Source organism: Mytilus trossulus, chromosome 6 (assembly GCF_036588685.1).
Source record: "Mytilus trossulus isolate FHL-02 chromosome 6, PNRI_Mtr1.1.1.hap1, whole genome shotgun sequence".
Lineage (NCBI taxonomy): Eukaryota > Metazoa > Mollusca > Bivalvia > Mytilida > Mytilidae > Mytilus > Mytilus trossulus.
The window spans coordinates 69,334,181-69,361,617 of record NC_086378.1 but is presented as its reverse complement, the minus strand read 5'-3'; the positions used below and the strand labels follow the sequence as shown (position 1 = coordinate 69,361,617).

The window sequence follows — 27,437 nt, the reverse complement described above, 5'->3', positions numbered from 1 at the left end:
CATCGTTTCCTTAAGAACATACTCGCAGATGGTGTCAAGGGAGAGCCGAAAATTGAGTTCCTGAAATTTTCATCCCAAACGGGAATCGAACCAGGAACCTTGGTGTTTGTAGTCCGATGCACTAACCACTACACCACGGCTCACTGCATTCGTCCGCCATTGACCAATTTTTAAACTACAGATCTGAACTCGACTGGCTTAGTATGACCGAAATCTGTACTTTTACAATAATTACTACGGACGCACGGATGGAACAGCTGACAGAAGAAAAATTACGTGTTCCTATATATAACTCCTTATATTTTTTATGGATTGTTTCAAAGTTGCTTAACACTGAGACTATTTTATATATACTAATATCAATATATTATGGCCCAGCTTAAAAACTTTTATATTTTTTGGAAGAGAAACACTGAATTTCATACACAAGATATATTTGAATTAAATTGTAATTGATATATATTATAAATTCTTTACATCTTTTAAAATAAAAAAATATTTTTTTAGTGCTCGATATTAAATATTTAGTTGGTAATTTGTCACAAGAACCTTAGTAAAACCAAGGACTTATATAGACGTCCCTGCCCTGGTAAAACTTTAACAATTTTTAATTTGAAATGTTACATTAATTGTATACTCAGATATGAATTGAATAATATAAAAAGAACATTATTTACATATGACCCTTTATACTATAGTAAAATTCAAACATTGTAGCACACCGCGCGAATGTGCACTTCTCTTTCAAATCTCACCACGTCTCCCTATCAGTTTCAAAAAGAGAAGTCACTTCTCCCTATAATTCTGAAGTAGTGTGAGCCCTGATGTACATGATGTACTATCAAAACATTAATCAGTCTATTTAAAGTTATTTTCATAACTTTAAGCAGTTTGCACCTAATTAATTAATTTGAAAATATATAGATTATCAATAATACATGTAATAGGTATGAATATATATAAATCATGAAAGGTTCCAGGATTACAATTTAATGTGCAAGACAAGTGTTTTGTCCACAATATGATTTGATTAAAAATTTACTCAAATAGTTATAAAGGTTTGTTTAAAAAAAAAGTTAAAAAGGCCAGGTAAAGTACAATGTTGAAGAGCATCGAGGACCAAAAATTCCTACAAGTTTTTTTCAAATACAGCCAGTGTTCTCCGCAGGCCGTTTTAGCGCTATCACAATTTCCTGCTGTTCTATAGCACTGACTGCAGGCAGCGCTATCCAACACATGCGCATTGCTATATTTTTTTCATATTTTTTTTCAAATTTCCCTCTTATTTTTCACTTTGGATTCCGTGATCGACTGGTTTACTATTTCTGAATGAATTATTTCTGTTGTATTAAGTAACTACAATGTATGCAGGACCAGTTTAATAAATTTTAGGAAATGGCGACTTTGAAGGATAAAAATAAACAAAGATTTCAAAATTGACATCTATTTCTTTAATATATAGAGGCATATATGAATGAAATGAGATGAAATAAATTGACCGCATTTACCAGTGACACTCACAAACCTTTTTTGATATGATTTGAGAAATTCACTTTCTCAATGTCCAGCTTTCAATTGGATGAAACTATTTCAATATTATAAAATGTTAAGGTCGGAAAAATGAGAAATCATTATGCTAAAAAATGTCAATTCCTGTCAAACATTGTAAGGTTAACAAAACACTGCCACAGTGGGTTACAAAACCAAACACAGAAGCTGACAATGACTTTATTGTTGGTCCTACATGTTTTGCAACATCACCTGTTAGTGCTTAAATTATCTTTACATAGGAAGTCTGGTATAAACCTGTCATGGAAAAAGACTTCTCCTTGGGTTTTATACACAGATAATATGAGGATTATATGAATTTACAATTGGAAGAAAAAAAAAGACTTCTTATATATCCAGACAATAACATTCACAAAAAAAGGTTAACTTCCATGAGCATGATGAGGACATTATTAAAAGAGAAATCATCAATAGCATAATATAAGAAAACATATAACCATCAAATACACACAAAACGTGCCGAAAATTAAGCGTTTACCACAACGCTATCCAAAAATCCAAGGGAGAACACCGACAGCTACGTTAAACTATTCCTGAGGTAGGATTGTCTAAGTTTTTAGTATACTATTATGCTGTTTTTTTTAAATGTCCTAATAATAAATTATTTTAGGTATTTGTTGTTATTCTGCCACTTTGTGTTCAACAGGTCTAAATGTACTATTATTTTATTTTTTGGTGCATTTCTCTGTCCTCAGTGTTCTTGCATTTATTTGTACTGTATTCTTGTCATGTAATGTGTCATCTTCGTGGTATATTTATCATTGCCTTAGAAGTGTAAAGTGTTTGGTTTGGCTAGCCATAAAACCAGGTTCAACCTTTAATTTTTTCTTATGTACTGTACCGAGTCAGGGATATGGCCCTCATTATCTAATAGTTTGTTTCTTTGTAAATATTGCATTGTTGTTAGGTTTTAGTTGCACTCCAGTGTTTCTGATGTTTTCCTCTTATAGTTAATGTGTTTTGCTCGGTTTTAGTATATAAACCCAGATTTGTTTCTATCAATCGTTTTATGACTTTTCAACATGGTAAATTTCTGTTAAATTTGTTTTTCATTATGGTCATATTATTATCAATGACCATCCATGTCAACACCTGTACTAGCTGTGGAACTGTAGCTCATAGGTCCTTATGTTATTTTTTTTACCATTTGCGGACCATAGAGCTGATTTTTCCTATTTCATTTCCTTAACACTTTTATCTAATTATTTCCATTTGTATACATTCTCCGCCTAATTTGTTCAGCCATTTCTTGAAAATAAGTGCGATCTGAACCTGGGTCGCAATACACCTTATCACTATTAGCCTACGCATCTGGCTGACCCGGCCGCTTGACCTTTTGACGCATACAACAATCACTTTTCCATTGTGGCGTCAGATATTTTGTTTTATGACGTCAAAATTTTACAGGAACCTGTGTGATATCCAGTAATGGCGGACAAATAGCGAAAAGGTGTATTCAAAAAAGTTTCGAAATAGTAAAAACCCGTAGTCTGCAAATAGTAAAAACAATAACATAATGACCCATGAGCTCACTTCCGCAGCTACCCTGTACATAAGTTATTTTTTCAAGTTATAGTTTAAACCACAAAATCTCTTTACGTTAAAAATGTAGTTTGAATGAAAATTCTTTCATAACATTGCCGAACTGCAAACTGGCAGTATGGCCGAAACGTCTCGTTTCCAATATGGCAATAATCTTTACATGTAATATTCCTACAAAACTATGATATGAAAGGATATTGAGACCCAGCGTCCCCACTTTAACATGCCATTGCATGTACTTCTTACGGTAAAGTTCTGTAGATAAATCAGAAAACCACGCGTACTTGCACAGAAAAGACGGTTTGCAAATAACATTTTAAATGAAATCTTAGCGGATAAAATGAATTTTTAGTGTACCTAATGTATTGTTTATCAGATTGGTCATGTAGTAATTGCAAGCAAGTCACTGGTTACGTGAAAACGATCTTTTTCTCCATGTAGCATTTTGCTGTTTTCCTGTAAAAATGGCGACCAAATGATAAAAATTAACCGGAAGTACCGGAGCGGATATTTATTTGTGAATAAAAAATAACTTTTGAAATAGGGAAAATAAACAGATATGATTTATTTCTTCCCACCAAAATCAAAGAGAAATTTTTGATTTTTTAAAATTTCAAAACTATATCAATAAAGGCGTGAATAGTCGAAGGAAAGTTTTGTGTGATAAAAAGCGTTTTGACGATCTTGACTACTCGACAACAATCATGGACGACAAGTGCGCGAAATTGTTTTTTCTATTGAACATTTTTGTTGTTGCCCGTTGTCAGTCGCAATATAAAGCTTTTGAAAACATAACTGATTGTAAAGAAACTGGGCTGTTCTTTCAGTACTACCAAACTTCTTCATTGAAATGTTTAAATTGTCCAGAAGATAGTACTTCTATGACTGTTAGTTCTGATGGTAAGATCATGCCCAAACAAGACATGTACATCATAACAAATGCTGAAATGGCTCTATTTACAACTTAAAACAAACCTTGAGTACAAACTAAACTGTTCAAATTGAACAGTTTTAAGGCCTGACATCCATGTTGTTTTTAGCATGTGTAGAAAGATTAATTAAATCTTTTTTGAAATTGAAATAAATATATCAAATGTAAGGAAAGACATATTAAAGTCAAACATTGAAATATAAATGAAATGAAATTTAAAATACACCTTACCAGTACGAAAGATTTCCCAAATCTAAAGAGATATGGTCAAGGCCCTTAGACGAGGTTTAAATATCTAAGTCTGGACATTGAGTCTCAAGCACAAGAAAAATGATCCTTATGAAAAGTGAACAGACAACTATAAAATTGAGAATGGAAATGGGGAATGTGTCAAAGAGACAACAACCCGACCAAATAAAAAAAACAACAGCAGAAGGTCACCAACAAGAGAGCCGTGGTGTAGTGGTGAGTGCATCGGACTACTAACACAAAGGTTCCTGGTTCGATTCCCGTTTGGGATGGAAATTTCAGGAACTCAATTTTCGGCTCTCCCTTGACACCATCTGCGAGTATGGTCTTGAGGAAACGATGATAGTCCTTCGGAAAGGGACGATAAATGGCTGACCCGTGTTAAGAGAGAGCCACATCTCTTGCACGTTAAAGACACCCTTGTAGATTTCAAAAAAGAATAGGCTAATGCCGCTACAAGGCAGCACTCGCACCCTCAAAGTGGAAAGGGATTAATATAAGTTGCAAAACTTGTTTCCCAATCCACTATAAATAAATATGTTTAAACTAAACCAACAGGTCTTCAATGTAGCGAGAAATTCCCGCACCCGGAGGCGTCCTTCAGCTGGCCCCTAAACAAATATATACTAGTTCAGTGATAATGAACGCCATACTAATTTCCAAATTGTACACAAGAAACTAAAATTTAAATAATACATGACTAACAAAGGCCAGAGGCTCCTGACTTGGGACAGGTGCAAAAATGTGGCAGGGTTAAACATGTTTGTGAGATCTCAACCCTCCCCCTATACCTCTAACCAGTGTAGAAAAGTAAAAGCATAACAATACGCACATTAAAATTCAGTTCAAGAGAAGTCCGAGTCTGATGTCAGAAGATGTAACCAAAGAAAATAAACAAAATGACAATAATATATAAATAACAACAGACTACTAGCAGTTAACTGACATGCCAGCTCCAGACTTCATTTAAACTGACTGAAAGATTATGATTTCATCATATGAACATCAGGCACAATCCTTCCCGTAAGGGGTTTAGTATCATACCATCATAACATATATATGAGAAGAACATAACCCGTGTCATGCCTGGTTATTTATAATATCTAAAAATAGAAAAAGGGGATTTTACGATGACCTTTAAACATTACAATTTATTTTTAATGTACATACCCCAGGCCATTTTGGGAAAAATTTGGTTAGAATCTTTTGGCCTGTAGAAATGAATTTTACAGGCTCAAAAGCAATTTTGCAAGCTTGTGCTGCTAACACGGTTTAATAAGCTAAGACTTGCAAATCAAATTATAAGGAGAGACCAAATAAAAAATTGTCAATCATTAAACAAACATAAACTTCAAATTGAACCACTGTAAACATGACAAACAACATGAACAAGAGGAAATACTATATCAATAGGTCAACTGGGCAGTAAAAGAACATAAACCAAAGAAAAGCAGACAATATCATGGCCAAAAACAGAATATGACAAAGGGTATATACATGTACATATGTATGTAAGACTTCTCTTCTGAAAAAATAAAGATAGAGCTACAGCTGGAACTGACAATGACAACTAATCCTCTACAGAATCCTATCCTTTCATTATGTGGTAATACATTGTTACTGTTTCCAAGTGTACAGGATTTAAAAAAAACAAAAATGGTCCAAGACATGTCTAACTTTTTATTATTTTACCAATCAACATACTCTATATGGTTACCATGCCTGATCTAAATTTATAACATTACTAATACCATTATCATTCAAGTTTGCCTGTCATGTTTGATATACAATAGAAGGAATAGAAACATTTATTCTAAATTAATATCTGTTGCAGGTTTAGATTGTATTTGCAACCCTGGTTACTATTATACAAGAAATTTTGGAGGTGGAAAAGTGACTTGTGCCAAATGTCCAGCTAATGAGGTAAGTGTTTCTTCATGTACATGTACATGATTTAGGCATAATGGAGATTATTGGCTCCTATACATTCTATTGTAAAATCATCCAAGGTAGTACCATGGTGTTTTAAAGCCCTGGCATGCCTGGGGAGAACAACGGACTGTTTAATGACTTTCTTGGAGAAGTCCAGGATATATCACAGTTTGATAGCTTTTTATGCTATTATATATTAGTGAGATACTGAACTGATTAGCATGATTAGTCACTTTTACCTCAATAAAGTGAAAAAACTATTTTTTGGCAGTTGTTGGACAGTAAATTCAGTTCTAATTTAACGTCAAGTATTAAAGTATTCCAGAGGCATCTTTTGCTATATACACCTCATAAGTCTCATGGACCTAGAATACAGGTGAAAGATATGAAATTCTAAAATTAATTACACTTTACAAGGTCTTGTATTTCTTCAGCTTTTTATAAAACTATACATTCTTTAACATATATTTATATTACAGGCTAGGTCAGCTGATGGCTGGGGTTGTGTGAGTTGTGGTACCCTTGGTATTGTTAATGGTCAATGTCTGACATGTGGAACCAGAATTACGCCAGGTATCTGTTAATTTGGAATGCTTTACTTATGGTGACAAAAATACACAAGGCATTTGTTAATTTGGAATGCTTTACTTATGGTGACAAAAATACACAAGGTATCTGTTAATTTGGAATGCTTTACTTATGGTGACAAAAATACACAAGGTATCTGTTAATTTGGAATGCTTTACTTATGGTGACAAAAATACACAAGGCATTTGTTAATTTGGAATGCTTTACTTATGGAGACAAAAATACACAAGGCATTTGTTAATTTGGAATGCTTTACTTATGGTGACAAAAATACACAAGGCATTTGTTAATTTGGAATGCTTTACTTATGGTGACAAAAATACACAAGGCATTTGTTAATTTGGAATGCTTTACCTATGGTGACAAAAATACTCAAGGCATTTGTTAATTTGGAATGCTTTACTTATGGTGACAAAAATACACAAGGCATTTGTTAATTTGGAATGCTTTACTTATTTTGACAAAAATACACAAGGTATCTGTTAATTTGGAATGCTTTACTTATGGTGACAAAAATACACAAGGTATCTGTTAATTTGGAATGCTTTACTTATGGTGACAAAATACACTAAGCATTTGTTAATTTGGAATGCTTTACTTATGGTGACAAAAATACACTAAGCATTTGTTAATTTGGAATGCTTTACTTATGGTGACAAAAATACACTAAGCATTTGTTAATTTGGAATGCTTTACTTATGGTGACAAAAATACACAAGGCATTTGTTAATTTGGAATGCTTTACTTATGGTGACAAAAATACACTAAGCATTTGTTAATTTGGAATGCTTTACTTATGGTGACAAAAATACACTAAGCATTTGTTAATTTGGAATGCTTTACTTATGGTGACAAAAATACACAAGGTATCTGTTAATTTGGAATGCTTTACTTATGGTGACAAAAATACTCCAGGTATTTGTTAAGTCATGTAAGTTGGAATGCTTTAATTTATTGCAACAAAAATTCTCAAGGTATTTGTTTTTTTGGATTGCTTTAGTATGATGTCCATTGTCACTGAACTATACACATTTTGTTGAGGAGCCAGCTGAAAGATGACTTTAGGTGCAGGAGTTTCATTAGTGGCCTTCAGCTGTTTTCTGCTCTATGGTCGGGTTGTTGTTGTTGACACATTCCCCATTTCCATTCTCAATTTTAAATTTTATTTCATCATGGTGACAGAATAACTTTTGTCATTTTTGTCGGACGTTGCAATTATCCTCTTGACTTTTTTCTCATTGTAAAATTTATTTAAAGTCTAATCAGATGTCACATATTAATTAACAAACTTGTATCAACTGCTGGCAGTATGAACAAAATATTTTGTTCCTTGGCGATACCTGATTTCAGCTTTTAACCATTCTCTTTATTCAATGATGACAGGTCCAAGAAAATATATAATATATGACCATTGTGATAGATAAGTTAAATATAATACTGGCCCATCATAAAACATGTCATGGAGATCTTTGACATGCTCCTGTTTGCATGCATCAGCATGGTTCAAATAATTACAAATTATACTCCATTGTTTGATTCGTTGTATGCAGGTTGAACATTTTCTGGTTTGTTTTTCTAGCAATATGAATCTCTTTGATACAACAGTCACAGTTTATGTAATATTCGAGGATCAAAGAATACAAAACAATTTTACTTCTGATAAGATGACTTAGCAATACAAATTTCATTTTATTCTGACAATAATTGCAATATGCACAAGATAGGAGTATCGTGTGTTCATAGCTGCTCATTTGATTCTTTGAATTATGAGTGGAGGTTTCATCAGCACATGTTCAATATGTTATGTTTATATATAAATTGTTTGTGTATATATAGTTGAAACACGTCTTGAAAGTGGGCTGAATGGAGGCTTAGTAACCGGATTTCTGTCATATAAACATAATACCAACAATTTTTTTTATCCCATTATGTACATACGTAAAATATATGATCTATTTTGAACATTGTATATTTATAGTTGAAAGAGAGTTGAATGGAGTCTCTAAAAACCCAAGAGAATGCAGACCTTGTACAACAAATACCTGGTTAAATTCAGCAGGTACCAGGTAGGTTTTAGAACTGCAAGTACTCTATTGGGAGAATATTGTAGCACTCTTGGTATCCATATTTTCAATAGCTACCTTGTAAAAATCAATATATCAGGAATCATATACAAAAGGTTGTTCTTTACATTTTTAAATGAACAGTTTTTTACCTTAATTTTTAAGTTACAGGCTTAATTTTATAAGTAGAAAAACAAGACTGCATCATTTGCATTATTACAACCTGCCTTGATAACATTATATAACACAGAGAGGACCAGAAAATTCATGAAGAAAGATATTGTTCATAGTCATAGACTTTTTTTAATTATATAAATCGGGTATCAATTTGTTCATTTTTCATTTATCTCTTCATTTATGTAAGTTTCACCTACCTGCCACCCTTTATTTTCTCAAATTTAGACAGTTTTCACAGTGACCCATCGATTCAGACATTTTTACTTTTATTTTCAAATGGACATCGTTATGAGACCTCGAGACTCAAATATGCAAATATTTATACTTTTTTCACCTTCTTTATAGGAGATTGTTATTTAACATTTAGTAGCCAACCACAATTTTTAATCTCTGTTACAGGAGATTTGTATTAAGCATTTAGTGCCAACCACGATAATATTCGGAAGCTCTCAGGTTTTTACATTGCATTGCATCGTAAATGAGGGAGATGTTAGATTATATATTCATATTGACCTAGGGTTGTATGCATACATCATTTCCCATTGTGTCTTACTCTTTTCGCCTGATCATATGACAATCTTTCAAAATGAAAGTCAAAATGCTAGAATCTGTGGGTGACTGAAAAGTCTATATATGAGAGAATAAAAGGTGGGAAAAAAATGAAGAGATAAATGAAGAATGAACAAATTGATACCCGATTTTATAAGTTACACAGTGTGCAACTGTCCTAATACGAGAATTTATTTGGTCAATAAAATTCATATTGGGTGAGAACAATTGAACACTGTGTAATGAATTTATCCTGATTTTGTTATATTAGGTCAATGGTATATGGGAGATAATCCCAATCAACGTAATAAATAAGAGAGATAATTCCTATTGACGTAATAAAAATTGTACTGAAATTTATTAGGACAATATCAGCCAATTAAATTGCGGGAAATTACTCTAAATCAGGATAAATATAATTCCAAGGCTGTCCGTTGGTGCTAGAAGCGACAGAACAGTGCATCTATTTTTGACGGGCAAATATCCACTTTTTGATATGGGATGATCTCTGGCGTCCCATGGTCCCAGCTTGTCAAGCAAAACAGCTGTTGGAAGTCAGAGTAATCTCAACTATATTGCAGTTTGAAAATTTAGTAATTCACATAGCTACAGAAGAAGTCATAAACCTTAACAAATGAGATCACATGAAAAACTTAAAAAATCAGCAAATGCTCTCTTATCTAAATGCTCCATGTTTCTGTGGTGATTGTTTACAAAGTTAAAGATTTATAAACTTCAGCACATATACCTGAATTGTAATCATCAGCCAAATGCACACAATTGTTTCTGAATTCACAGTAATGGTAACATACATGAAGTTACAAATTGTTGATAACACTTTATTGTTATAGAAGTTTACTTTATTTTATATATTTCAGATGTGTGAGATGTACAGATTACTTAAAAACTGCAGGAAACCTTACCACCTGTACTTGTATTGATGCTCAGAAGGTATAAACAGCAATGCATAACAACTGACCATAGCAAACAGAATTTAATTGAAAACATTACAATATTTTCTCTTTGCAAGAATTTGGGGAAAATAAATTATATGCAACTGTAATGAACCACAATAATTTAGAAAGTATCAGTTTACCTTCGTATATCTGTATGTCTGTACATCTGTCCATACATCCCAAAGTTTGTTTCAGAACTCTAACTCAGTTTACCTCAACCAAATGTTATGACACTTAAACACAAGGCTTATTACCACAAAGCACAAACCAATTTTAATGTGGGTGGTGTCAAATTAACTGTGCTAGAGTTATGCCCTTTTTACAAGTAGAAAAGTGCTGTTTTTTATATCTGTTCTCTAACTTAAGCTTGCCTCAAACAAATGTTATAAAAAAAACTAAACACAATGCTTATTTACACAATACTCAGATCAAGTACAAATATGGGAAGTATCACTTTTACAGTTCTTCAGCTTTGTCCTTTTTATAATTTCATATGCAATTTGGGGCATATTTCCCATTTATTTTTAAATTTATTGCATAGGAATGTGCTTTTGGCAAGATTATCATTGACCTGTAATTTGATTTCTATTGTTGCTAAATACTACAATAATGTGTTTATATTTTAGGCTGATGGTTTATGCCTTCCATCTTTGCCTACACTCACTAATGTCCTCACAACAGTACCACTCACAGTAAGTAGCCGGACAGTTTTATTATTAAAAATATACTGTTTATAGTAAGAATTTAAAAAATGTTTTATTTTTATAAAAAAAAAACTGCAAAAAAATTGCATTCCTATATTAGTATCACATCATCGTCTGAAGACAGTTGTTTCCAGACAATAAATTTAGTATAACTAAATAGAAATCTATGAAATTCCAACAAATGGTTTATGACCGCTAAAGGAAGGTTTGGATTGATTTAAAAGGTTATGATCACAAGAGTTCCACTAACCTAATTTTGCCTACCCTAACACTTTTTATGCCATTTTGGAACACACACTGTTAAAGTCAAACTGATTACCAAGTAGAAACCAGCTAAAAAAAAAGGTAAAACAAAATGAGATTGCTTACCTACCTACCCTATTTTTCAGCACGTTAGCGGAGACACTTGTGTTAAATTTTTTTGTCCTAATGTGTTAGATGAAACCTTATTAGGGAAATAAGAATAAAAGCTGACAGGCATTAGGTTGATGAGCAGATGATTAACATATTGAATTTGTCACTGTAAATTCAGGAATTATGGATGCATTTTTTTCTGATATAGCAATACTTGAAATCTTAAAAAAAAAAAAAAATGCATTCTTCAGAAATCACAGTAATAAATGTACCCAATAATTTCAAAATTTACATAAATTAGATGAAAGTTTATTTTATTTACAGGATGGTTTTGCTGCACAATTCTCAGCGCTTTTAGATAAACAATTGAAGGCATCATATCTTATGTGTCAAGAAGTAAGTCATACTGTGTGGAACTAGGCAAATCACAATGCTAATGGACATTTTAAGTGATAACTTTGTCAAATTATTATTTTTGTGTTTCATAAAGTTTTAGCATATTCTAACTGAAGCACAGGATTTCTGAAAAGACTATATTTTGTAGAATTGTGATAATAAAAGTATTGTTTTCTTATATTACATTAACTTTGATTATATGAAAAAAATGGATTATCATTCTTTGTTAGAATATTTTGTCAGCAAGCATTTGTTTGAATATTTGTTCTTTATGAAATATAGTAGAACCATCATAGTCAAATGAAAAGCTGCTTCAAAGTAAAGTTCATGACTTCTGCTGTTGTCTTCTCTATGGTCGGGTTGTTGTCTCTTTGGCACATTCCCCATTTCTATTCTCAATTTAAATATTTTAATCTATGAGATCTTTTTGCTTTTTTCCTTGAAGAATAAGAAAAGGATGATTTGTTTGATATGAATATTAAGACTATTGGCTGATTCTTTATAATTTGAGAAATAAATTGCAGTTCAGATTTATTTATAATAGTGCAAACGATAAAAAAGAAAACTATTTTGTATATCTCTTAGTAAAAACTTATAAATTAATATTAAATGTTTGTTTTTTATGCAGTAATATTGACTTTGTATTTTAATTTCAGAACAAAAATGAGACGGCATGTCAGACATTGGGTAATATGTGTGCATTGACATTCTTTGAATATGAGGATACTTTACAAAAAACTTCAGCATGTAACCTGTACAAGAATATTATACGGGATAATCTGGCTGACTGGTAGGAGGTTTTATTTGATTTTTTTAGAATATTATTGATATATCAAAAAAAATATTCTATAATTCAAAGAGGAATTTGCCCCCAAAAAATCTACGAAATATATAACAGCTAATATTTACATATTTAGAATCTTAAGACATAGAACTCACAAATTACTGCTTTTGCATCAAACCAAATAAATTGACCATATTTGACAGTCCTTTATCCAACAAAAAGCTACTTATGATCTGAAAGTGGAAGTTGTCTGTTCTAGCAGTTAAATTATTAGATATTGTGATTGAACTCTATTATGAACATATTTCTGCCTAATAAGTACTTTGCTAGAGATGTTATAATTGTTATATATTTTCAGGAAAAACTTTTTGCCTGATATGTACTTCACACGAGATGGTTTAATAGCACAGGATGGAGATAGAGTACTTGATGATGAGTCTATTACTACTACCTATACCTTTGATCCTCCAATGAATATCAAGATCTTAGCAGCTACCTATACACAGAATGGAGAGTTCCTTGGCATAGACTCAGTACTGGGGGGCAAAATTCAGCTATGCTCAGACACCACTACTCGACTTAATGCAGCTTTTGTTTTTGGCACATATTACTCACATTCAGTAAGATATCTGTATGATTTCATCAGTGACTCAAACTATAATTTTTTTCATGTTTTGTAGTCCATTATATAAATTCAACTTGTAAGTTAAAAACTTTTCGAAATTTAAAAATTAATGGATATTTTCTCTTTCAAAATCTTATAGACCAAAAAAACAACAAAAACATGTTATATTAAAAAAAGCACTGAAGAACTATTACGTAAATCATTCTACCAATACTATCAAGTGCAATGTAGATAAATTTAATCATTGCAAGAATGAGAAACTCTTGAAAATACTGTTATAGAGATAAAGTGAGTTTGAAGAATTGGTTCACACTATTGTAACAGCTGGAAAGGGGAGGGAAACAAGTAGTTATTGAATAAATTAAATTCAATACCTGCCCTTTTGTGTCTGAAAAAAAATCTCTGAGAACCAGATATGATGTTAGCATGATTTCAAGAAACTGATTTGATATAAGTATTTATAATAATTATTAATGTCATTTGCAGTGTTCCATTCCAGCAATAGATTTGTGGGATCAGACCAAATATAAACCAGAGTTTTATGATCTGTGTATCCTTTTATCATTGCTATGTAATTCTTATTAATAGACCAGGTAATAAATTTTTGCTAGTTTTGTTTTTCATTGCAATTGAAGGTTTCATGTTAGTATGTTTCGGACTGAGCAGTTTTTGTTTTTGTGCCCTCCTATCAACATTTTATATACTTCTTTATTATTCAAAATAAACTCCACAAGGGATCTACAGTGATCCCAAGTCTCCAAGCTTTTATTTGATACCAAAATCTACTCAAATATTTCACCTATTGACTAAGATACAGCTAACTGTAGGAACACTTTTGTTTAAAATATGTACTACTTTCTTGCATGTTTTCTGGCCCAAGTGAGTGGTTCTATACCTTTAACAAATCAAAACTGAAAAATAACAATTTGATATAAGAATAAAGACATGTGGTATACTATGGATTCGTTTATTTTCGTGGGTACCAATTTTCGTGGATTGAGGAAAACTTGCATTTTCGTGAATATTTGATTTCGTGGTTTTCCAAAAGTCCGCATTTAATCATACAGAAAATTTGCAATTCGTTGAACATTTAAATTTGTGGTTTCCCTGTACCCTCAAAGTCCACGAAAATTGGTATTCAACGAAATATAATGAATCCACAGTAATCAGCAATGAGGTGACTATCTACTAAATGATCAACAAAACAATTGTTTTTTACATGAACTCTATTCTCGTCCACAATATTGGAGAAAATTCTTTGTTGAATATGCATATATAGACCAAATTGAGTAAAAAAAAGAAAACTTTTCAAAACAATTTATGTCTTTAACTCTTATACAAGTCCTTGATTTTGAGCTTGAGGACGGAAGACAAATTTATCCTGTACCAATAAAGCTTAATGACTACTTGCACAACAGACAGGAGGTAAATCAAGGTAAGTTAGCTCCCTTTGATTATTAGAGGAAACCATCAGAGCTCAAAACTTAGTTTTGTATCAAGAATGAAAGATTCCTAGAGTCAATAAAAAAGAAACTAAGAGAATGAATTCCACATTAGATACTGTTAAACATTACATGACTTCTTATTTTGCTTCACAAAGACAGTTAGTTAAAGATATAATTCGTATCATTCATTCTTGTATATTTTCAACATTAAAGAATTTGTTTCATGAATGGAAAACACAATAAATGATAATTTGGCAGAAATCTTAGGGAAAAAAAAGTAAATTAGTTTTTGGAAAGTTTTGATAAGAATATTACTAAGTATTTGTTTTTTTCTTCTTCAAAAATCACCTTTAGTTCCATATTATTTATTTTTTATATTGTATGTAATAAGCATAACAACTTTGCAGTGATTAGATTAGATATATATGCATTTGTTACTTTATTTTGAACAGAATCTGACAGTAAAGATTGGCATTTAGTTAAGAGATTTTTCCTGGTGGACAATATAGCTACAACAGGTATAACATTTAACAAAGGCCAAATAGAAAAATTATATCAAATATGACTGAAAAGATTACCTTTAAATAGAAGACTTTGCTAAAATTAGACTATTTAAACTTAATTGTTGTTTTGTCAAAGTCTTTATTATTGATTAAGCCTGAAGAATACTTGATCAATTTGAGTCTACAGTTTTTTTGAATCAATATTATAATTTTATCATTAAACAACAAAGAGCCCATAGTTTGTTTATTAAATTGATATATTTCAAAAGCCTTTGATTATTGCTGAATAAGAAAAAAATATATCCTCATTGGAGTAAATTGTAAGCTCAAAATTGACACTTTTAAATGTATCATCGAAATATGATGATATGCATTTTTCAGACATAAAAAATTTTCGACAAAAATGTATTGATCATTATATTGTATCCCTGGAAATAAACATTTTCCTAATCAGGAGTTATGGCCAAGTAAGCTTTTAAGATAATCAAGGATTATTACTAATCTTTCATGTTTGCAATGTCTTGAAAAAAATTGTCCTTTACTTCTATATATGGGGATATAAAACCTATTGAAAGGTTTTTTTTTTCAAAGCAGCAGCACAAGCTTGTGCTCACCCAGTCTTGAGAATAATTGTCTTTTAATACTATGGACATATAAAACTTAATTGAATGTTTGTTTTTAGGAGCAGCAACAACAGCTGGTGCCCAGCCAGAATATGTTAGATACATGAAGTCTATTAGTATGAATCTTAAGTTAGTAGGAAGTACCAGTACAGGCCAGATTTTCCCACCATATATCTCTATCACTTACGGAACAGTGTCACTTGTGGATGCACAGCAGGGAGCATCAATATCGGTATATATCTTAAGTGTATTAATTATATACAATGTATGATTTACATATCAACAAATACTTCAATGTGATTGGTCCATTAGAATTTTTGCTGGTAATTTCCTCAGTAGATCTTGCTGCTAAAAATTTATTTGTAAACACAATTATTATATTTTATCGTAGGTACCAATTTTTGTGGATTAAGGCAAACTTGCATATTAGTTGATATTTAATTTCGTGGTTTTGTTGAAGTCTGCAAACATACCCATAGAAAATTCATCATTTGTTGAACATTTAATTTCATGTTTTAACTGTACCAACAAAATCCATGAAAAATGGTATTCAACGAATTATAATGCATCCACAATATGTTGATATCACTGCAGTGATATAAATATATGTTTGCACATTACATAGAAATATAATTATATTTATTGCTATTTTGTGCATTTTCCTTCGATCTTTTTTTTTGTGATAATTTTTCATATCATGCTTGAGATGGAAAATTATTGCTAGAAACTAAGGAGCCATGTGGCGTTGCTAATGAAATTGACAACCTCTTCATAGGTAAAATAGCGATAAACAGATTATCATTTGTCATCTCAACTTGACCGTGACCGGCTCAAGCGATAAAATCAAACTCGTTGAGATAAACAACGGTAATCTATAAGTATCAGACATGAGAATTGGAGTTCTGAGTATTGCAATACTATCCAGTCGCAATCTTCACATGACTGAAAACCTAGAAAAAGCTTCTGATTCTTTTTATCTATTTGCCCATGAGCAAAGAGGTTTTCAAAATGGTAACATGTTGCCCTGAAGGGAAAGGATTACATATTGTAAGCAGCATTTGCATACTTTTTTCTACTTATGCTGAAACTATTTCCATGTGTGCATACTACTTACATTGGTGCAAACTATTTTTATGCTTTTGTTTAGATGGATAAAATATGGATTATGTCAAAATATCATTTAAATATTTTTTTAAAAAATTGATGTTTGGGAGTTGTTTTCTGAATTAGATTGTACGAAGGAATATCATACTATGTGACATGTATATATATAGTTCTGATTACTGTAAATTAAGAATTTATTGTGTGGTTTTTATAATTGTGAATAATGCAACTTGCTGAGTATTTTATTATCAAGAACTGATAATCTGATATCTGACATATATATCTGTAAGCAGATTTTCATAAAATTGAAAAAATTACACTCACATTTCTTCTGTCTAATCATTAATGACCATGATATATGCCAGATTGATTTCTGAATTTACAGTTATGTATTGTTCATTTGGTCATATTTTATTTTCAGACATCATTTTCAGTTGATTACGAATATTCAACTAGCCAATACAGAAGAGATTTTCAGATTTCTGTAGGAACACTGTCAACCCTGAGTATTATCTACGCTGGTTACAGGACATGGGTGTGGTCGAAAAGAGCGGGAAAACCAGCTATTGACTTTCAGACGATCATCAATTTCTTGTTCTTCGCATCAGGATCTTTGGCTAACGTCTTCTTTGTGATAACATTTGGTATAGCATTTTATTTCCTGACATTCTTCAAGGTTAGTATGAGTAAAAGATGGATTTCCATTGAATTAATTTTTGCTAGAGTTATATCCCTTTGGATGAGGGCAAATTCTTATCAACCGTCATCTTGTAATAATGATCACAAAACCACATGCAATAAATAAACTTTGGAGATTTTTTTGTTATTACAGTATGTCATTTCTTAGCATTATTCCAATAACGGCCAAAATCATTTACCAGCCAATTGTGAACATTCATGTACAGTAAAAACCCTTAGTCAGTTTGATTTATGTTTTCTTATAATTTATGTTTACTTTAAGAAAATTGTCATATTTATATTTTATTGTAGTTTTAAGAGGTAAGATGTCAAATTTTGAATTAATTAAATACAACTGTTTTGTTTGGACAGATTTGAATTTTTATTTTATTTTATACCTTTCATGGATGGATATGCCTTTTATTGGCCGAATTTAACAAATTAATAAACTTTTTATTTTTTGTAGGGACAAAATACCGTTTTCTTGTTCCATATCACAGGATTAGCAGAAAGGGAATGGCTGGCATTGTTTGGGTCAGGATTTGCTTTAAAATGTCTACAAATGGCTCACATGATCATCATGCAGTGTACAGCAGATGTATTCCTAATTGACTGGGAAAGACCAAAACATGTGGTTGCTACCTCAGAAAAGAAAACAGGAAGTAATGTCTCTATTTGGCGTACTTATTTTGTAGCAAATGAATGGAATGAAATTCAAACATTGAGAAAAATTAATCAGATTTTCCAGATTTTTGCTGTTATTTTCTTCCTGAATGTTGTTGGGTTTGAAAATGTTGCAACAAAAGATCCAGATGGCCGAATCATTAAAGATACAACATCATACAGGGCTGAAGATAGTACAATGTTCAGATATGCCATAGGAGCATCAGTTTATATTTTAGTTGGTATGTATAAAGGAAAAATTTGTTTGGGCAAAATTGGGTTTCATAACCATTGAAGTTGAAATGCTCTAATTTTTCAATTTTTCGTTAAAAAAATACGAGGGTAAATTAGCATGCTGAACATAAAAAAAATATCTTCACTTTAGTTATTGAAATATCAAGGGATAAGATAAAACTTATATCTGTATATGTTACAAACATCGGCAAGTTTTTAAAATCATCTGAATAAAGCTTTCATGAGAACTAAATTTTTGCATTGTTTTTCAGTCTGTATGTCAGTTCCTTTGTCTGTTCCTCTGTCTGTCCGGCTTCATGTTAAAGTTTTTGGTCAAGTAGTTTTTGATGATGTTTAAGTCCAATCAACTTGAAACTCAGTACAAATTTTTCCTATTATATGATTTTTCTAATTTTAATGCCAAATTATATTTTTTACCCCCAATTTCAAGTCCCATTGACCATAGAAAGTGATAGTGCCAGAGGGGGTATCCATGTACTATGGACACATTCTTGTTTCTTATACATTATTGACAATGAATTGAAGGTGAAGGTTATAAACATACAATGCACATATAAGTATTATAAAGTATGTGGGTTTTTTTTGTAGCACTTTGTCAGTGGATTTTCTTCACATTGATATATGAGAGATTTGTAGAAGATAAAGTTCGACAGTTTGTAGATCTTTGCTCTATGAGTAATATCAGTGTGTTTGTAATGGCACATGCCCAGTTTGGATATTACGTCCATGGTAAATCAGTGCATGGGAAAGCTGATACCAACATGGGAGATATGTTTGATATGATGAGGAGAGAGGAGGTATGCATTATTGAGGGTTATTATTTTATGGGTCTTGGTCTTCCTTTCACAAAAAATCTTTAGACAGATATTACTCATAAGTCATACACCATACAATATATTATAAAGGCTTCAAAAAGATATAAAAAAAACACAAAGGTGAAATGCTGAAATGAAAAAAATAATCTTCATGATAAATGTAGAGGCTGATGAAAAAGCTTACTGAAACTTACTAAAATAGAAAAAAGGAAATTGAAGTAATACAATGCTCAATACATGCCTTTAATTTTGAGCACCACAGAGTCATATGTAGATAAAAAAGTCATGTGTTACAAATTACAAGCCTGGTATCTTTGATGAATGTTTATTATATTTGTAAAGGGTAAACATGCTGAAAATGGAAATTCTTACTTCCTTTCAAGCAGATTCTTCAAATGACATTTTAAAACATTTAAAACATTTGCATAAGAACACAATAGAACAAATGTTCTTTAAGGAGCTTAATTTAAGTTGATATATCTTTGAACATGATATTTATCATACCTTGCAAAATATTTGTATAAAAATACATGTACAATAAAAAGTATGAATCATGTTTATATTAATTGAATCCGTAATTTTTGATACTCAGGAAGATCTTTGTGGGAAGCGTGGACTTTTACCCGATACTGACCAACAGACATTTATGATGGCATTACCACGTAAATTAAGAGTCAAGTATGAGACAGTAATGTTACCTGTTGCTTTAGAGGTAAGCATTAGAGGTGGAGTTATTAAAAAATGAAAAAGCAAAATATTTATTTGTAATAAGCAAATTTAAACAAATCCATTTTAAGCAGTATTCTTCTTTTGCAATTCTTAATACATTTCTCAGTCTGAAAAAGGGTCAAAAGGCGCTTTTAACAAAATTATTTAATTTGTAGTATTTCATTTAAAATTCTGTGCATAAGGGGAATTAGAATAAAAATAGTCTGAAATATGTATAGAATGTTATTTATATTTACAGGGGGGAGCTGCACATAGATTCAGAAATAGATATAGAATGTTATATTTATAGATATAGAATGTTATATTTACAGGGTATAGAATGTTATATTTACATTTACAGGGATCTGGTGCTGTAGGAGGTGCGGGGAAATCGAAAGAAACGATCATAAATACAAAGACTAACGCATATAATGTTGTCAATAAATTCCTTGCTGGATTTGTAGATCATGTGAGTATATTAAATACAGGTATCATCAATCATTGCAAATTTCATATCTGTGCACAGTTGTCTTTTCCTTTTTTTCACACATATAAAGGTTTTATATACCTGTATACATTTAACTTATTGGTCAAGGTAACAGGCTAAGGTTCTGTTTACAAAACTGATCCATCTATCCATCTATGGGGAAGTAGAATCGGAAAGTTTGTCAGATCATGTTAAGATCCCTCCCGCCTTAGAGGATAGGGCATTAAGTTTTACTCTTGTCCGTCCGTCTGTATGTTTGTGCGTCCAAAAATTTGTTTCTGTTCTCTCATTTTAGTTTGCTTTAACTGAATGTTATGGAACTTGCATTTAATGCTTTATATTATTACAAAACACAGATCAAAATTTGAATTTTGTTGGCTTCACATTTACTGTTTTAGAGATTTGCCCTTTTACAAATGGAAAAATACTGATTTTTTTTGTTTCTGCTCTGTGACTTTAGTTTGCTTCAACCAAATATTATGAAACTTATACAAAATGCTCATTACAATAATACACAAATCAAGTGTGAATTTTTGTGGTTTCTCTTGTACTGTTCTAGAGTTTTACAAATCCCTGAAATGGAAAAATTGCTGAAAAAAGTAAAATCACAAAAATACTGAACTCAGAGGAAAATCAATTAGGAAAGTCCATAATCACATGGCAAAATCAAATAACAAAACGCATCAAAAACGAATGGACAAGAACTGTCATATTCCTGACTTGGTACAGGCATTTTCAAATGTAGAAAATGGTGGATTAAACCTGGTTCTATAGCGCTAACCCTCTCACTTTAATAACAGTCTCATCAAATTCCGTTATATTTACATGATGCTTTAAATAAACAGTCACAATTAATAAAATAGTCAAAATATGGGTACATCAGTCATCATCATCATGAATTGTTCATTTCTGTTCTCTAACTTTAGTTTTTCTCAATCAAATGTTATGAAACATATGCACAATGCTTATGTCCTCTAAACACAAATTGAGTTTGAATTTTTAAGATTTATAATATTCTATCCTGTTCTGTGGCAGACTAAAAAATCAATTACAAGAGTTGAATGTACATTTTGCAAAAAAAATTTTACACAGGAATTGATAAAAAGTAAAATTTATACATTAAGAAATAAAACATAAAATGTTCTTTAAGTATTAAGATTGATATCACTAAATGAATAATATGGTTTACTTCTGACTATGTTAAAATGTTTCAATTGTCACAAAGTATTAAACTACTTGGAGGTTATCCTAATTGAAATTAATACATCTGTAAAATTGATTTAAAGATTCTCTTTGCATGATACTTTAGAAATAAGGTATTTCCTTGTATAAAGATCATTTTACTACTAGGGTTTTTAATGACCTTGTTACCCTTCATAGTACTGTTGTTATAATTTTTTCTACCTTTAGTAAGAATGTTCATAAATGAATTTTACAAAAGCAAGTATTAGATTGAGTAGAGATTTCCATTTAAGCAATATAGTAAGCTCTTTTAAGGGCATTTACCAGATTGAATACTATCAGAATAACTCCTTTTAAAAACCTTGACATTTGTTTGTGGAGGTGTTTGAAATATTGCCTAATCATACTGCAGATGACTGGGAGCATAAGACAAAAGATGAATTTTATAACATTTACAATTTTAATTTCAGTCGTTAAAAGATATAGACTATGTGGTCAAAGACAAAACACTTCTAGAGAGTATCATGGACACAGAATTTTTGGATGCTTCAGAAAAAGGAATATTCTATAATGGTATGTTCAATAGGCAATGCACAAGATATTTTTTTGACATTTGAGTTATAAATAAGTGTGCATGTCACTCATCAGTGGTGTTTGCACATGTTCGTATAAAAAAGGTATATTATATTAGTGTAATATTGTGGAGGTTTTTGAATTGATAACAAACAAATTCTTGTTTGTTATTGTTGTTCTTCCCTTGTCATTATTCGAACTCATATGCTATTTAGATATGGACACAACATATTAGTGTAATATAATTTGGATTGATCTATTTTCATTGATACCTTTTTATCTGGAATGAGAAAAAAAAACGTATTTTAATAAGTTTGCAAACAAATCTACAGAAAGTTTGTACTTGGTTGATCATTTAAATTTGTTATATACCTTTTTACCAAACAAATCTAAAAAATTGGAAGAACTTGTTATTTTATAGCATTTTTATATCACTTGACAATTCCTAAAAAATACCTGAAAAAAACACCTCAATGGTATGTTTTCAGTGAAAAATATCAAAAAAGTTGGATAGAAAAACAAACAAATATCAGGAAGAAGGAAAATGCACTATGAAAATTTATTAAAACTTTGATTTTTGTTGTTGCAGATGATGGCCATTCATTTGACCGAGCTTTGTTTTATGGTAATGAATCAGCCTTGGTTGTATTTGACACACTATTATTCTGTATAATAGATCTGATATTTCAAAACTTTGTTCTGGCTGGTGTGCTCACATATCTAATCACAGAGGTAAGACTTTATCTAAGAATTGAATGCTTCTTTTTATGCCCCACCTATGATAGTAGAGGGGAATTGTGTTTTCTGGTCCGTTTGTCCGTCCGTTCGTCCGTCTGTTTGTCTGTTCGTTAGTCCGTCTGTCCCGTTTCAGGTTAAAGTTTTTGGTTAAGGTAGTTTTTGATGAAGCTGAAGTCCAATCAACTTGAAACTTTTCTAATTTTACAGCCAAATTAAACTTTTGACCCCAATTTCACGGTCCACTAAACATAGAAAATGAAAGTGAGTTTCAGGTTTTAAAGTTTTTGGTCAAGGTAGTTTTTGATGAACTTGAAGTCCAATCAACTTGAAACTTAGTGCACATGTTCCCTATGGTGTGATCTTTCTAATTTAATGCCAAATTAGATTTTTTACCCAATATCACATTCCATTGAACATGTAAAATAATAGTGAGAGTGGGGCATCCATGTACTTTGGACACATTCTTGTTGAAACTTTATTGGGGTGTAAAAGCGTTGACCAAAGTACATTTTGTATGAAGCGTGGAAGCACTTTATTATTAAAATGTGCGCAGGGTCAACGCTTTTACAACCCTATGAAGTTACAAAAAGAAGCATTCAATACTTATAATTACATTTTTTCAGCTAGGATAATGAAAACACGATTTACATCAAGTTTTTATTTAATTTACCTGTGCACTTTATCATATGGGACCTCGTGTCATCATGAATGATAAGTTTTATTGTGTGATGCAACTGCTTCAGGAATAACACTGATGTGCAGTTATCCAATCAGAATAGTGTATTATAATGAAACATACATCTAATGTTATTATTTGCAATTATTGGATAAATGCATAAATTAATTCAAAGGTTTACTATTAATAAGGATAATAAAAAACTAATAATGTTGAGATAGGTAAAAACCTTCAAGAATATCTTAGATAAAAATTTGAATACCATTTTATTAACTTGATGATGAGCAGCTTATAAACAGTGTTCCAGCTAGGCTGTTTTCAGAGGGCGCCGCGCCAGCCCTTTTCCGAGTGGCGCCCTGTGCCCTTTTCACAGTTTCCAGGGCGCCCTGTCTTTTTTGAAGATCGATTGCATATTAATTTGCATATTGATATGATACGCTAATTACTAAATTTTACCTGGGGAAAGTTTATGACTTTGTTTACGACCCCAAGCTAATCAATGGTTACAACTGGTGTCATAATCTGTTGTTATAGGTAATCCGTTTATCGGATGGGTCACATCAACATTAATTTGTTCAAACAGAATCGGTCAGTCAGCAATTATCTTTGAAGAAATGTGCATACAACAACTTGGGCACGATGTTTACCGTAGTTTCATGGAGGAAACGTAATGACAGAATTTGGAAAACCATAATAAACTCGTTGAAGACATTGTTTTACTTGTTTTCTGTGAAATAAACAGAAAATTCAGACGTATTTGTCATTGACTGCCTTCCTTTTTGATACGAAAATAACAAAATTGGCCGCCATATTGTGATCATATTTACATCATATTTACATACTGTTTATAATCCTCCAAAGAAGGAGCACACCCGAATAAAGAAAGATAACTCAATCTGATTTTTTCCTAGCAATGAGTAACTCATTTACATATTCTAAAATATGTCTCCATACTTCTTGCTTAAGAATATTTATGTTTAGGTATTTATTTTGAGTTATGGGAAAAGTTATAGAGGGTCTTAGTAGCAGTGTTGGTAGGGTGCCTTGGTCATCTTTTTCTGTATTCTTTATTTTTGATACTATTTTTCACTGTTGCTTTATATCCTAAAATTGTGAATTTACTGAGCACAGCTGTTTTGTGCTGTATTGCCATCAAGCACAGCAGGGGTAGAAAGGTGAAACTGGTAAACTGTGGTAGACCATAGAAACAGTATGAAACAGGTCTCCTTTCAAAACATAATCAAGTTCAACTGTGCCAAGCAATGATAAAAAAACTTGTGTGACAAGCTGCTTGACAAGTTTTTCAGCCTTAAAAGTAGAAAGATAGAGTTCTATATGGGCTCATGATGTTGTTCTTGTATAACCTGTGATTCAACGAATAAACACAAATGTTTGATTAACATCTTTTATTAAAATATGCCCTTTTCATATTATCATATCGCACGTTAAATGCCCTTTTTCAGGATTGGCACCCTGCCCTTTTGAAAACCTAGCTGGAACACTGATAAATATTATTACTTATTGTGACAATGTAGTTTATAATTATTTAGAGGATGGTTAACATCATATAGATATAAGAAGATGTGGTTTGAGTGCCAATGAGACAACTCTCCTTCCAAGTCACAATTTTTTAAAATAAACCATTTTAGGTCAATGTATGGTCTTAGCAGGTAATTGGTAAAATGTTGTTTGTTATAAGGATAATGTTGATATATCCAGTTGTGAATTATTATTTCATTGCATATGATTGTTGTAATACATAATATTTTACAGTTAATTGCTATGGCTAGAGACAGTGGAGGAAGAATGAACCTGGCCAAGAAAACATTAGTGGACCAAAGATTTTTAATATAATGTGAAATCATTTAGTGCTGTCATTTACGCATCAACATTCCAAAGTCATAGGTCACATGATCCTGCATCAATGAACTGTGCCATTTGAATATAAGAGCAACAATTATTAACCTGTGCTCGTTTAATAATAAAAAACTGATATATGTATCACAAAAAATAGATGGTATTTAAGAATGTTTTGTGATATAGAGATATATGTATATGTAAATATATAACATGCATTTATACATATAGATAGATACATAGTATATGCAAAAAAAAGGTTTATGTTTAAGTGGTGCACAGAATATATATTAAAAATTGAATACACAAAAAGAGTTTTAAAAGCAGCATTGTCTGGTTCTTTCATTCATCTTGGGACTTTTCAAGACCATGAAAATATATATATATAAATTATATGTATGTGATTTTACTCATTAAATCAAAATAAAAAACATATAAATAAAATGATTATACAACAGCCAAAGCTATAAGTGAGTAGATGTTGTAGAATTTTCAACATCCTTTTATATTTTGGGATTAATTCTGTAAAAAAAACTATTTTGAAATTTTATGGGTTATTTTCCCTTCACTTTATGTAATTAAGTAAGAATTAACTGATACATCTTTTAAAACAAGCTAGCATTTTTTAAAGTTTAAGTTATACATCATTGTGAATGAACAGTTATTGTTTATATATGTGATATTACTATTGTTGTGTTAGAGATTTATAGTACCGAAAAGATTGTCATATCATACTTCACCATATCCGTCCAATATTTATTTTATACATTTATACAATTACATTTTATTGTGAAGATCTGATTAATTTGTTGTGTTTTATATGTAATTTTTTTTTATTGATTAATTCATTTTTCACGATTTTAAGGGAGGTATGAATAATGCGCCTAAATGAATTACTCCTGCTGTGTAAGATATATATGATTATGCTCAAATATATTGCACATATTTACCAAATGACTAGTAACATTAAGGGCTCTGTTTCACCCAAAATTTGAGTTAATTTCTTAAATCTTATATGAAATATGAAACAACTATGTTAACGTTAAACAAAAGATATGTTTCAGAGAGGAAGAAAATTGTATTTTAGGTTTTGCAAAGGGTAGTTGATTTTTGAAAGCAAAAGTTAATTTGAGTGGCTTTTATTTCTTATTTTCAAAATAGATTGATAAAAATGTTTTGAATTAAGAAAAAGAGCTCTTCGAAAATGAAATAGAGGTAAAGTTGGATCCATTATTATGATATAGAACAATTATTGTTAGGTTGTGTAAATAGAATTTCTTACATGTGTTAAATGCATATAGAATTATAAATACATTAATTTATTTTATGATATGTTTGTGTTTACTTAATTTCTTTCATGCCAAGCCAATGGACATGTATTCAGCTTCAATATGCCAATTTATGACAATAAACTTCAGCTAAATATTAAGGTGGTACCCAACACTTAACTTAAATTAATTTGGCTCGTTTAATTTTCTTGAAATTTGGACAAAGAATTTACTTTGACCCTTTGACAAAAATATAAAAAAAAAGAAGATTTGAACCAACCGTTTTATCAGAAAAAGTACACTGGTTATATAGAACTTTGACAAACACTAATTTTGATCATTGAGACGCTTAATATTCCCTTATCAACACAAGGTAATTCAAACGTTTAGCTTATTTTACAGAGTTATCTCCCTGTAATGTTAGGTACCACCTTAAGTGTGAA

General features: G+C 31.1%; 2 protein-coding genes across 3 annotated transcripts in view; one reads left to right on the top strand and one right to left on the bottom strand.

Annotated features, from left to right (window-relative positions):
- Positions 1–3,587, bottom strand: part of LOC134721746 (uncharacterized) — a 55,659-nt gene extending 52,072 nt beyond the window's left edge. For both annotated transcript variants that reach the window (XM_063584933.1, XM_063584934.1), the window contains exon 1: positions 3,469–3,587. The gene's annotated coding sequence lies outside the window, so the exon portion shown is untranslated. The remainder of the gene's footprint in view (positions 1–3,468) is intronic.
- A 190-nt stretch (positions 3,588–3,777) lies between these two features.
- LOC134721745 (meckelin-like) lies at positions 3,778–27,058 on the top strand. Its single transcript, XM_063584932.1, has 21 exons — positions 3,778–4,011; positions 6,126–6,214; positions 6,703–6,796; positions 8,790–8,877; positions 10,479–10,551; positions 11,183–11,248; positions 11,939–12,010; positions 12,667–12,800; positions 13,153–13,414; positions 13,906–13,969; positions 14,762–14,854; positions 15,317–15,382; positions 16,050–16,222; positions 17,516–17,770; positions 18,239–18,677; positions 19,279–19,487; positions 20,098–20,217; positions 20,575–20,682; positions 22,353–22,455; positions 23,045–23,187; positions 25,643–27,058. Exons 1-21 carry the CDS (start codon positions 3,816–3,818, stop codon positions 25,721–25,723), a joined length of 2,928 nt encoding a protein of 975 aa, XP_063441002.1. The 5' UTR covers positions 3,778–3,815; the 3' UTR covers positions 25,724–27,058.
- Positions 27,059–27,437: the final 379 nt, after the last annotated feature.

Coding starts and splice junctions, on each gene's coding strand:
- LOC134721745 (XM_063584932.1), top strand. CDS start 3,816: ATGGACGACAAGTGCGCGAAATTGTTTTTTCTATTGAACATTTTTGTT. Junction 13,415..13,905: donor GCACATATTACTCACATTCA/GTAAGATATCTG, acceptor TGTCATTTGCAG/TGTTCCATTCCAGCAATAGA. Junction 17,771..18,238: donor ATTTCCTGACATTCTTCAAG/GTTAGTATGAGT, acceptor TATTTTTTGTAG/GGACAAAATACCGTTTTCTT.